The 12,135-nt window shown below is 42.0% G+C and overlaps 1 protein-coding gene across 1 annotated transcript; it reads right to left on the reverse strand.

Moving 5' to 3' along the window:
- Positions 1-1,006: 1,006 nt before the first annotated feature.
- On the reverse strand, positions 1,007-11,767 carry rwdd3 (RWD domain containing 3). The gene is made up of 4 exons (XM_048602370.1): positions 11,587-11,767; positions 7,044-7,528; positions 1,528-1,643; positions 1,007-1,411 (listed from the first exon to the last, which is right to left on the reverse strand). The coding sequence occupies exons 1-4, from the start codon at positions 11,657-11,659 to the stop codon at positions 1,288-1,290; spliced, it is 798 nt and encodes a 265-aa protein (XP_048458327.1). The 5' UTR covers positions 11,660-11,767; the 3' UTR covers positions 1,007-1,287.
- Between the last annotated feature and the right edge of the window lie 368 nt (positions 11,768-12,135).

The following is a 12,135-nucleotide window of genomic DNA, read 5'->3' on the forward strand; positions in this document are numbered from 1 at the left end:
CTTTCTGTACGATATAGACTGGTTCATCTCAACAATGCTGGTTACCAAGAAAGATTTGAGAATTAAAGCTGCTGTAACTCCCAGCTAACTATGAAAATTACCCTGTGATCTACTACTGACACACACACAGATACACACAATGCAGTAGATACTGTAAAGTGTATGGGTGCTAACAACATCCCAGCAAAACTACGAAGCTCCAGAAGTGACTATGCACCTAACCTAACCACTGTTCCAGTATAGGTACAACACTGGCATCCACCCAGCAATGTGAGAAACTGTCCAGGAATGTCCTGTCCACAAAAAGCAAGATGAGTCGAACCTAGCCAATTCCTACTCTGCCAACCTACTCTGAATTATCAGTAAAGTGATGATCAGCATCATCAACAGTCTCCCACAAAAGGCTATCTTGCTATCTCCCATTGAGTGACACCGCCATCACCAACTCTCCCACCATCAATATCCTGGGGGTTACCATTGATCAGGAACTGTACTGGACAAGCCATAAAATACAGTGGGCTACATGAGCAGGGTGTTCTGAAGTAACTCACCCCCGACTCCCCAAAGATGGCCTCTTTCCTGTACAGTCATTACCAGCAACACCAGATTGACTTGATTTTCACTTCCTAACTTGAAAATACTATAGTACAAAAATCTAATATAACACAGTGTCAGCGTAAAACTGAGAGGAGGAATTTCTTCAGTCAGAAGGTGTTAAATCTTTGGAAATTTCCACATCAGAAGGCTGTGGAAGCTCAATCATTGAACATTTCAAGACAGATATCAATAGATTTATAGATAGTAAAGACATCAAGGGATTAGGGGATAGTGCGGGAAAGTGATATTAAGGTAGATGACCAATCACGATGCAGCTGAATGGTGGAGCAGGGTCATTGGCTGAATGGCCTACTCCTGCTGCTATGTTTCTATCAAACATTTTCCTGAATTGTCAAACATACTTGCCTATCTGAATAGGAACAGTTTAATAATTGACCAAACTGCCGTCTTAAAATTAACATTTCAGAATATCAATTCAATGTGTGTTACAGAATAGCTGTAGAAAGTACACATTTAAATCCAATCATTTCATTAATAAATTCAAACAAAGTAGCATTCGACAATTTTTTTTAATATTGCTTACAAAGATTTACCTGTTCATATTTCATGCGTTTGAATGGTTGTCAAACATTAATGAAATATTGGTTGCTTTCAGTGAGACTAAGTCATATTGAAATTCTCTTTGCCTCACAAAGTCACAGCAGTGTGCTTTCATGCTCGTCTATCAAGTCAGGTTGCAGAAATCTTTGAAAATCTTACAAACTTGTCATACAAGCCTGACAAGCCCAGCACTTCAAATTCTTGATGCAACTCAGCCCCTGATGTAAACTCTTTCACAGCAAAGCTTGTAAGCCTGAAAGGGAAATACTTTTTTTTAATTAAAATCAGTACTTCTCATCCAATATTCAGAATGAAACAATTAATCTACTCTGACATGCTGTAATGCGATGTCTATTTGCTGAGTTTTACCTGAGCTGACCTGCTTGAAGCTTTTCTTCACAGAGAACACTTATCATCTTTTCTTTGCATCTCTTTCCACTGGAGTCCACATCCACCTTAGAAGTTTTCTGGAGGACTAGATAGTCCTTCCATTTTAACATCAAAAGGACACACGAGTTAAGCATACAAAGCTGATGACTGTTGAGCAATTCAATCTTAAAAACAGCTGGACTGTGGTGCATTTTACCAACTCATGGCTTTCACCAGGTCATTTTTAACTGATAAAGCAGTTCATATAGAACTACATCTACAATTTTCAGCCAACCTTTATAGAGTATGCTCATCTCTATCAGCCACTGAATGGAGAATTCTTTACAAAGAAACATAATGCAAACCTTCTAATAATTCAGCAATTTTAACCAGGGTGCATAGCTTAACCTTACAGACGCAGGGAAGTCTCCAACTTGATCCCTGACCTGTTTCACGTGAGCTGATGTCAGCTGCACAGGGAATATCAGGCACCCTTGAACTAAAGGAAGAGAAGCTGCCCAGGGTGGCTGCTTCTCATCACATCAAGTAAATCTTCTTAAAGTACAGTAAACTTTTTATTATGCAGCACCTATGGGATCAGGAATGTGCCGATTAATCAAATAATCCAGATAATCAAGAGATTCACAAAATCAAATAAAAACACACACTAAGTAATAGAAACGTGATGTGCAGGGTACACACATCACTGTCCCACTTTAGTTACAGAATAAATCACTTAAATAATAATGCAACTTTGCCGTAACTAAAACTTATCAGTAGAGAGCCTTCTCACTCATGACCTCAACTGACAGATTGGACATATTGGAGATTGCGGTATTTGAGGAGAAATTGAATTAACATTCGATTAAACAACAAGTATATTTACACCGAGGTAAATCAATTCAAAAACTACCATAATTGGACAGTCTAATACAGCAAACTTCACGGGATTTGAGGGATATAATATTTTGCTGGTTTATCAAGAGTGCTGATTCATAAAGTACTAGTTAAGACAAAGTTTGCTGTACCTGTTTGTCTACATTTGGGAGGGATGCCAAGAATTAGACTCAGCTCCCACAAGCTTGTACTAAAGCAACTTTGGATCCGAGCTGCACACATTACATCACTGCAGGGAATGGGAAAGGTACCTGGACACATTGCTCAGCAGGTGGTCACACACCCCTTCAGCTTAGGTAATTGATACTTGGGCTGTAATCAGCAGCAAGAGGCTGTGACTGATTGTGAGGTACCTATGGTGACTTGAGGAGTAGCTTGTGAGGAGCCTCAGCATCTATAAACATCCAACAGTTACCAGGTTCTTGCAAGCTGAGTGAATGAGAGTGGGGAGAATGAGCAAACTGACCGTACAGTCTTGGTACGGGAGGCCAGTCAGTGTTGGGGGAGGAAACTGGGACTTGGTAGTTGTAGGGGACAGCATAATTAGGGAGATAGATGCTACTCATGATCGCTGTGAGACTTGGTTCTGGACATTGTGTTGCCTGTCCAGAGCCATGGTTCAAGACATCTTCTCAGGGCTGAAGAGGAGCTTGGAGAGGGAGGGGAAGGATCCAGCTGTTGTCATCCACATTGATACCAATGACATTAAGAGCACTAGAAGGTGGTTCTGAAAGACTTTGAACAGTTAGGGGCCAAGCTAAAAAGGAGTACCTCCAAGGTAATGATCTCAGGATAACTAACTGAGCCACAGGCAAACAGGCATATGGCAAATAAAGTCAAGAAATTCAATGCATGGCTCAAAGATTGATGTAGGTGGAAATGATTTCAATTCATAGGACACTGGCACCAGTACTGGAATAGAAGGGAACTATTCTAGTGGCATGGGCTTCACTTAAGTTGTGATAGGAGTGCTTGTGAATCAAATAACTGGGGCTGTATGGAAACCTTTAAACTAAACAGAGACGGACGGGAGAGTTCTGAAGAGGGGATTTGTAGACTGAGAAAGCAAAAGATTATGGCAGCAAAGCAGGGCACTTGCTTAGGTAACTAAAAAGGACAGAGTGCACAAATATAAATAATGTTTTATTTATAAATACGATCAAAGGAGGAAAAAGTTGTAAAAGGACTATATTAAAGGTTCTTTACTTAAATGCATGTAGTATTCAGGATAAAATAAATGAAATAATGGCTGAAGTAGAGGTTAATGGATATGATCTTATGGCCATTACAGAGACTTCTTTAAGAGGTGATCAAATCTGGGAACTCATCTTTTTTTGAAATGGCAGGCCAGAAGGAATGGGTGCTCAAACTGCTTTGTTAGTACAGATTAGAATGAGTATAACATGAAGAGATGACCTTGGATTGAAAGACATAGAATCCTGATGGGTGGATGTAAGAAAAACAAGGGGAAGAAAGCACTGGTGGAAGTAGTTTATAGCAACGTTCTCTCTAAGCTGTGTGGCTCCAATGTTCTGCCCACAGAAATCGGAGACTAATTCTGGAAGTCACTGCCATGCATTGTGCCTCAGAGGTCCCTGCAGTCAGTAAGAAAATTTGAGGGAACACTGGTTTCCAGGCCCCCTAACAGTAGCTAACTGTAGGACAGAGAATAAATCAGGAGATAATGACGACATGTATTAAAAAAATACATTAAATTATGTGTGACATTAATCTTCATGTAGATTGGGAAAATCAAATTGGCAGAGGTAGCCACAAGGAAGAATATTCAGTACAATCTTCTAGTACAATATGTTGTGAATAACCAGGGATTAGGCTATTTTGGATCAGCAAACATGTCATAAGGCAAGCTTAATAAATCATCTCAGAGTAAAAGATGCTCTAGAAAACGATGATTATAATATGATAGAATTGAGCATCGAGTTTGAGATTGAGAAACTTGGATAGAAAACAAAGGTGCTAAACTTAAATACAGGTAGTCTCAGAAGAATGAGGGCAGACTTGGCTGGAGCGGACTGGGAAAGGAGTTTAACAGCAAAGACAGCTGATAAACAAAGGCAGTATTTAAGAAAACAGTTTAATAATTTGTGATATATCGTAGTGAGGAAGAATTCTAAGAAGCGAATAAACATCCACTGTTAACCAAGAAAGTTATAGATAGTATTAAATTGAAAGAAAAGGCATACAATGTAGAAAGGAGTAGTAGCAGCACAGAGGATTGAGAAAATTTTTAAAAAACAGCAAGAGATGATCACAGAAATAATAAAGAGAGTTCAAATAAACTAGGAGAGTAAACTAGCAATTAATATAAAATGCATAGTAAAATCTGTTTAAATATATAAAAAGGAAGAGGGAGACCAAAGTGAACACTGGCCCTCTAGAGAATGTGGCTGGGGAAATAATAGTGGAGAATCAGGAAACAGCACAGCAGTTGAAGAAGTCTTCTTGTTAGACCCGTAGAGCTTTCCAAAATACTAAATATTCAAAGGGCAAACATCAGGTCCGTGCACAGCAGCAAATTCCAGAACTGGGATTCAATGCCGAGATCGGCATGCCAATGCTGATCGCTGTGCATGGAACCTTGGAATGGCTGCAAACACAGTCACACAGTGCAGAGGGAATATTGGTTCCCTGGAGCTGGTGGGTTGCATCCCAGGAGATCAAAGGAATTAACTGTAGAGATAGTGGATGCACTGGCAGTGATTTTCTGAGACTTGTTAGATTCTGTAAAATCACAGAGGATTAGAATACTGCAAATGTGACACTGCTATTCCAAAAGGGAGACAAAAACAAGCAACTATAGGTCAGCTAGCTCAGCATCTGTCTTTAGGAAAATATTAGTGACTATTATAAACAATAGCTCGCAAAGCATTTTGAAATACAGAACATAATCAAGGGGTCAGCCTCACTTCACAAACAGAAAATTATGATTGACAAATTTATTAGAATTCTTTGAGGTATTAGAAAGCAGGATTGATGTAGGGAAACCAGTAAATCTAATCTATTTGGATTTCCAAAATACTTTCAATAAGGTATCGCACAGCGCTACTTAATACGATAAAAAGTGTTGGGAACAGTGTATTAACATTTTTCTAATTAATAAAAGCCAGAGACATTGGATAACGAGCAATTATTTTCAGGATAGCAACCTGTAACCTGTGGAGTGTCACAGGGTTCAACACAAAGGCCACAATTATTTACAACTTATATTACTGGCTTGGATGATGGAAGTGAATGTACCACAACCAGGTTTGCAGATGATACCACAACAGATGGAAAAGCAAGTAGCGAGGAGACACAAAGAATCTGAAGTGGGATAGAAATAGATTACATGAGTGGAAAAAAATTGACAGGCTGAAGTATAATGTGGGAAAATGTGCACACTTCAGGGAGAATAGAGGAGCTAAATATTACATAAATGAAGGAAGACTGCAGATAGCTGTCGAACAGAGGCATTTGGGGTCCTCGTGCATGATCTCAAAAAGCTAACATTCAAGTTCAGCATAAAACAGGGAGAGCAAATGGAATATTGGCTCCCATTTCAAAGGGGATGAAGTATAACAGCAGAAAAGTCTTGTAAAACTGTACAAGGCAAAGTCAGCCAACACCTAGAATACCAAATTTTGGTCCTGTTATCTAAGGAAAGATTTATTGGAGGCAGTCCAGAAAGGTTCACAAGGTTGATCCCAGGTATGAAGGGATTTTCTTATGAGAAGTGGTGAAATAAGTTGGGTCTATACTTATTGGAATTCAAAAGAAAGTCAGGTGACCTTATTGAAACATACAAGACTCTAGGAGGTTTGACAAGTAGATGTGGAGAGGTTATTTCCCGTTGTGGGAGTGTCTAGGTCCAAAAAGCATAATCTCAGAGTAAGAGGTCACCCATTTAAGACAGAGATGAGAACGAATTTCATCTCTCTAAGGGTAGTGAATTTGTGCAAGTCTTTACCACAGAAAAGCTGTAGAGGCTGGGTCATTAAGAATATTCAAGGCTGAGGCGGATATATTTTTACTCGGTAAGGGAATCAAGCTGTACGGGGAAAATGCAGGGAAGTGAAGTTAAGGATTATTAGGTCACAAATCACACGTCAACAGGTTATAGTCCAACAGGTTTATTTGAAAACACAAGCCTTCAAAGCCTTGCTCCTTCTTCAGAAGTTAGTGAGGTGGTATCAGACAGAATTTATAAGTAAAAGATCAAAGCTTGTATTTTCAAGCAAACCTGTGGACTATAACCTGGTGTCGTATGATTTCTGACCTTGTCCACCCCAGTCCAACACTGGCACCTCCACATCAAGGATTATTAGATCAGCCATGATCTTGCTGAATGGCTGAGCAGACTCGATGGCCTGAATGGCTTACCTCTGCTTCTATGTCTCTGGTCTTACACCTTCCTGTTGAATCGTGGGCTCTAATGGATGTTACCAAAGCATGCGAACTAAAACTACAATGCAGCAAGAAGCCAAGAACTTCAGGAGAGCAGGGGTGGAAGATTAACACAAAAAAAACATTTTTTTTTAAAGACACAAAACATAGCTTATTGAAACGGAAAAAGCCTGAAAAATTAGTAAAATCACAACTCTGAGAAGCATGGTAACTACCTTGATATCTTTCCTCTCTCCCTGTAAAAGAATTAATATGAGTTTTCCCATGAACATCAGTCTTCCAGTGAGTCTAAGGTCAGAGGTCCACTTCTCTATGCTTCTGATGTACTTTGCTTTGGCTCTCATGTGATCTAAATGCAAAAGTGCCATCCACACGGTACCGTCTGCACTGCAATGCTGCTGTGAACTATCGCCCTCACTGGCCTTGTCCACAAAACCATGGTCAACATCATCATTAAAGTTCTGCTGGAGCCATATCATCAACTCATAAACCATAGGCTGGCCAAGAAGAGTGTCTGCATATCGCATCAAGCTTTGCTTCAAATCACAACACTGCTTGCGGGTGAGCTGATCTGAGCAGATGGAGATGTCTGGAAGGCACACAGGATACTCATGGGATAACTGAAAAGTGACTTTTAACTGGATTTTCTTTGCATGGTGTTCACAGATGGTATGGATTTGGAAAGTAATCCCCTCGGATTCTGCAACACATCAGATAAATTCAACATTGCAAAGTTAGGATTGGAGATTGTAACGTTTCTACAAACGCATAATAGTTTGGTGAATTAAAGTGAGCACTGAATCCTCAGTATAATAAATAGTAACTGGCTTTGCAAAAACTCTGTCAGGTCAGCTACTTCCTCTATTGGACTGGCTGAAGGATTGCCAACAGTTTCCCAGTAATTAATCACGCACACAACAATGGCATGCCATCTTAGAATTCTGACAAAAGACAAGGCAGAAATATATTCAACTTTTTAAAAATTCACATCTTTTTTGGCACATCCTAAATCCAGATAAAAACACATACCTTTAGATCACTGTTGTAAACACACTGAATAGCCAATAGCCAGTGATCAAAGGTGATCAACCTGCAGCTAAAGGAAACTTGGAACCACTAAACCCTCGATAATTCACAGCTAAAAGATCAAACATCCTGACATATTTGTGAATATATCACTTATTTGCTGGTTTGTCAAATGATTTGTGCCAGTGTTGATGCCTCACTGATGCAATAAATCCTAAATTAGAATACCAAGATCTGTAATATCTGTACAAATCATAGAACAGAATCACAGAATCGCTATACGGTGGAAGCACGCCATCTGACCCATCATGTCCATACTGACACTCCGAAAAGCATCCCCTCAGCCCAGACCCGCACTATCCCCGTAACCCTGCATTTCCCATGGCTAATCCACCTGGCCTGCACATTTTTGGACTTAGGGAGGAAACTGAAGCACCCAGAGGAAAGCCATACAGACAGTTGCCCAGGGCTGGAATTGAACCCCAGGTCCCTGGCGCTGACCAGTGCTATCCACTGAGTCACTGTGCTGCCCTCGAAATGAACTGAAATATAACAGCAACTACTAAAATGCCTTTTTAAAACATTTTTCATTATCTTTGGATAGGTCACGGAAGTGTTTTATTGTCAGGGACATAGTAAGAACCACCGATGCTGGAGTCAGAGATAACACAGTGTGGAGCAGAAGGAACATAGCAGGCCAGGCAGCATCAGAGGAGCAGGAAAGTTGACGTTTCGGGTCGGGACCCTTCTTCAGAAATGGGGGAGGGGGAAGGGGGCTCTGACATAAATAGAGAGGAGGGATGGGGCTGGGAAAGGTAGGTGGGATGCTGATAGGTGAGTGCAGGTAGGCAGTGGTGGGGATCGGTCAGTGAGTTAGGAGAAGCGGATAGGTGGGAGGGAAGATGGACAGGTTGTGTCAGGTTGAGGAGGCGGGGATGAGAGGGAGGGTTGGTCATGGGAATGAGGCCAGGGGTGGGGAGATTTTGAAACTGGTAAAGTCCACATCGAGACCAGTGAGTTGTAGACTCCCGAGGCGGAATATGAGGTGCTGCTCCTCCAGTTTGTGGGTGGCGTCATTGTGACCCTGGAGGAGGCGCAGGATATCATCAAGGAAGTGTATTTAGTTTTAGTCACTGTAGTTTTGCAGGCAAATGCAGCTGTCAAAGCATGCACAGTAAGATCCCAAAAACAGCAATGTGATATATTACCTCATTCTCTGACGTCATCATCATCATCATAGAAACCTTACATTGTGGAAACAGGCCCTTCAGCCCAACAGGTCCACATTGGCCCTCAGAACATCTCACCCAGACCCATCCCCCTATACCCTACCTAATCTACACATCCCTGATCACTATGGGCAATTTAGCATGGCCAATCCACCTCACCTGCCCATCTTTGGACTGTGGGAGGAAGCCAGAACACCCAGAGGAAACCCACGCAGATATGGGGAGAATGTGCAAACTCCACACAGACAGTCACCTGAGGGTGGGAATCAAACCCAGGTCCCTGGCACTGTGAGGCAGCAGTGCTAACCACTGAGCCAAACTGGCTGAGGGATACTGCCTGCTAAGATTCCTAGAAAATTCCAAATGGTGTCATCGGGCCCATCTGACAGAGCAGCCATCTGCTCAGTTTAACATCTTATTCAAAAGACAGCACCTACAACAACGCAACACTTCCCACAGTAATGTAATGAGGTGCCATTTTCAACTCTTATGCTCTGGCCTGAGGAGTGCGAGTTGACCTCAAAGCTTAATAAATCAAAGATGAGAGTGCCATCACTGAGCCAAGGTTCATACTAAATAGATTTGAATGTTATAATTCCAGCCAGAAGGCACAAAAATTTGATTAATACTCATGTCAGTTATGCCATTAATCTCCCATGACACTAATCCACAAACCTCAAAACCAAGTTAACTGTGCAGATGACGGAGGGCTTAAAACAACACCAACACCAGAGTTGGGTGATCTGAGGTGGTGGAAGGCGCTACATAAATGCAGGTTCTTTCCTCCTTATTTTTTGGATGAGGAATCCAACATATGGATCTGCAATGGGCCAGCAATCCTGCAGATAATATTCAGAATTCTCATGAAAATTGATGAGCATTTCCAGAATTTTGCTTTTATTTATGCTTTAGCAGTAGGATTGAGAACCAAAGGACACAGGTTTGAGCTGAATGGCAAAAGAAGCAATGGCAGTCTTTGGAAAGACATTTTTCCATGAGCGGTTATGATCCGGAAGATGCTGAGAGAGTGGTGGAAGCAGATTCGATTGTGGCTCTGGAAAGAAAATTGATAACTTTCAGAATCACAGACTTGTTATGATACAGAAGGGGGTCATCATCCTATTGTTAAAAGAAAGACTGAAAGAACTGCAGATGCTGGAAATCAGAAACAAAAACAGAAGTTGCTGGAAAAGCTCAGCACGTCTGTGGAGAGAATTCAGAGTCAACGTTTCAGGTCCAATGACCCTTCCTCAGAAATGCTCTGAAGAAGGGTCACTGGACCCGGAACGTTAACTCTTCCATTGTGTCCGCACAGGCTCTCCAACGAACGCTATAATTTAGTACCACATTCCTGACTTTTCCTCATTTCTTTACAAATTGTTTCTACGCAAATAAGCATCTAATGCCCTCATAAATGCCTCAATTGACTGCCTCTACCACATTGCCAGGCAGTACATTCCAGACCCAAACCACTTGCATGAAAAGGACTTTTCATTATATCATATTTGCAACATTTGTTAATCACTTTTACACTGTGCCCTCTCATCCTTGATCCTTTTACGAGCGGGAATAGTTTCTTCCTATCTACTCTCTCCAGATCTCTCATGGTTTTGAAACCTTCCAGCAGATATTCTCTCAGCCTTCTCATTTGTCAGGAGAGCAGTCCCACAGGCTCTCCAACATATTAACTGAAGAAAAAACAAATAACGAGTCTAAAAGAAGAAATGGCAAGAGTTATGTAACTAGGTGAGTCACACTTATACAAAAGCAGCACCTACATGACAAACTGAATGGCCACCTTGTCTATTTTGCTATAATTCTATAATTCTCTGTCTGAATTGTAGAAATGCAGGAGTTTCACTGGGGGAGCAGGAGATTCAAGGTCTCTGTGCATGGACTGCTGGAAATTCAGTCAGAGATCAAGAGATCCACTGTCTTTTTGTCTCAGCTGCAGGAATCTCACTGAGGGCTCAGGAGATCTAGGGTCTACGCTTCTCAGCAGCAGGAATCTCACTGAGTGATCAGGAGATCCATGGTCTATTTCTCAGAGCAATAGGAATCTCACAGAGGGATCAGGAGATCCATGGTCTATTTCTCTGAGCAATAGGAATCTAATTGAGTGATCAGGAGATCCAGGGTCTATGTCTCTGAGCTTCAGGAATCTCACAGAGGGTTCAGGAGATCCAGGGTCTATGTCTCTGAGCAGCAGGAATCTCAGTGAGGGATCAGGAGATCCAGGGTCTATGTCTCTGAGCAGCAGGAATCTCACTAAGGGATCAGGAGATCCAGGGTCTATGTCTGAGCAGCAGGAATCTCACTGAGGGATCAGGAGATCCAGGGTCTATGTCTCTGAGCAGCAGGAATCTCGCTGAGGGATCAGGAGAAACCTGTTGGCAACGTCTATGTCTCTGTGCAGCAGGAATCTCGCTGAGGGATCAGGAGATCCAGAACCTGAGCTGCTGCAATTTAACCCCCCCGGATCCGAACAGCTGCAAATCTTCACCTGGTTCAGACAGCAGCTGGAAATCTCCGCTGTAAATGGCGCCCAGAGCAGCCACCTCCTCCTGTGCAGCCATGGAGCTTGGAACGGGGCGTGGAACAAGTTCCGGAGGTGGAGGCTTCACCCTCCTTCCGCTGGCCGGGCTCCAGGCACTGACAGGCGGCGGGGCGGGGCAGCTACAGCCGCTGTCTACACGGTGGGACTGGCCGGGGGAGGCGGGGAAAGGAGCATGCACTGTGCACTGGGAGAACCCCAATCCAAATCTTTTTTTTAAAAAAAAGCCTGCAAAGCAGATTTAGCAACAAGAGAACCTTATTTGTGGGAAAAAGGCAGTAAGATTGTAACATACTTTTCAGAATGCTGTTACATTAAAATGTTGGGACATTCACACCCTGGAGAACAAAGTTCTCTGAAGGGCAGGAGAATCTCAGCTAAATTTATCGGGCTCCAACTGAGACCCCAGCTATTGGTGTGAAATTGAATCTCTGTCTACACTGTAAATGAACTTTCGGATGTAACAATGCTGCAAAAATACGGCTTCAAAGAAGAAAT

This window comes from Rhincodon typus, chromosome 10 (genome assembly GCF_021869965.1).
Source record: "Rhincodon typus isolate 14 chromosome 10, sRhiTyp1.1, whole genome shotgun sequence".
NCBI classification, from domain to species: Eukaryota; Metazoa; Chordata; class Chondrichthyes; order Orectolobiformes; family Rhincodontidae; genus Rhincodon; species Rhincodon typus.

What these genes read in the sequence shown, in the direction of transcription:
- rwdd3 (XM_048602370.1), bottom strand. Translation starts at nt 11,659, where the DNA reads ATGGCTGCACAGGAGGAGGTGGCTGCTCTGGGCGCCATTTACAGCGGA. An exon ending in CCAGCTGCTGTCTGAACCAG is followed by an intron (nt 7,529 to 11,586) that starts GTGAAGATTTGC and finishes GATGTGTTGCAG; the next exon opens with AATCCGAGGGGATTACTTTC. An exon ending in CTTCAAGCAGGTCAGCTCAG is followed by an intron (nt 1,412 to 1,527) that starts GTAAAACTCAGC and finishes TTTCCCTTTCAG; the next exon opens with GCTTACAAGCTTTGCTGTGA.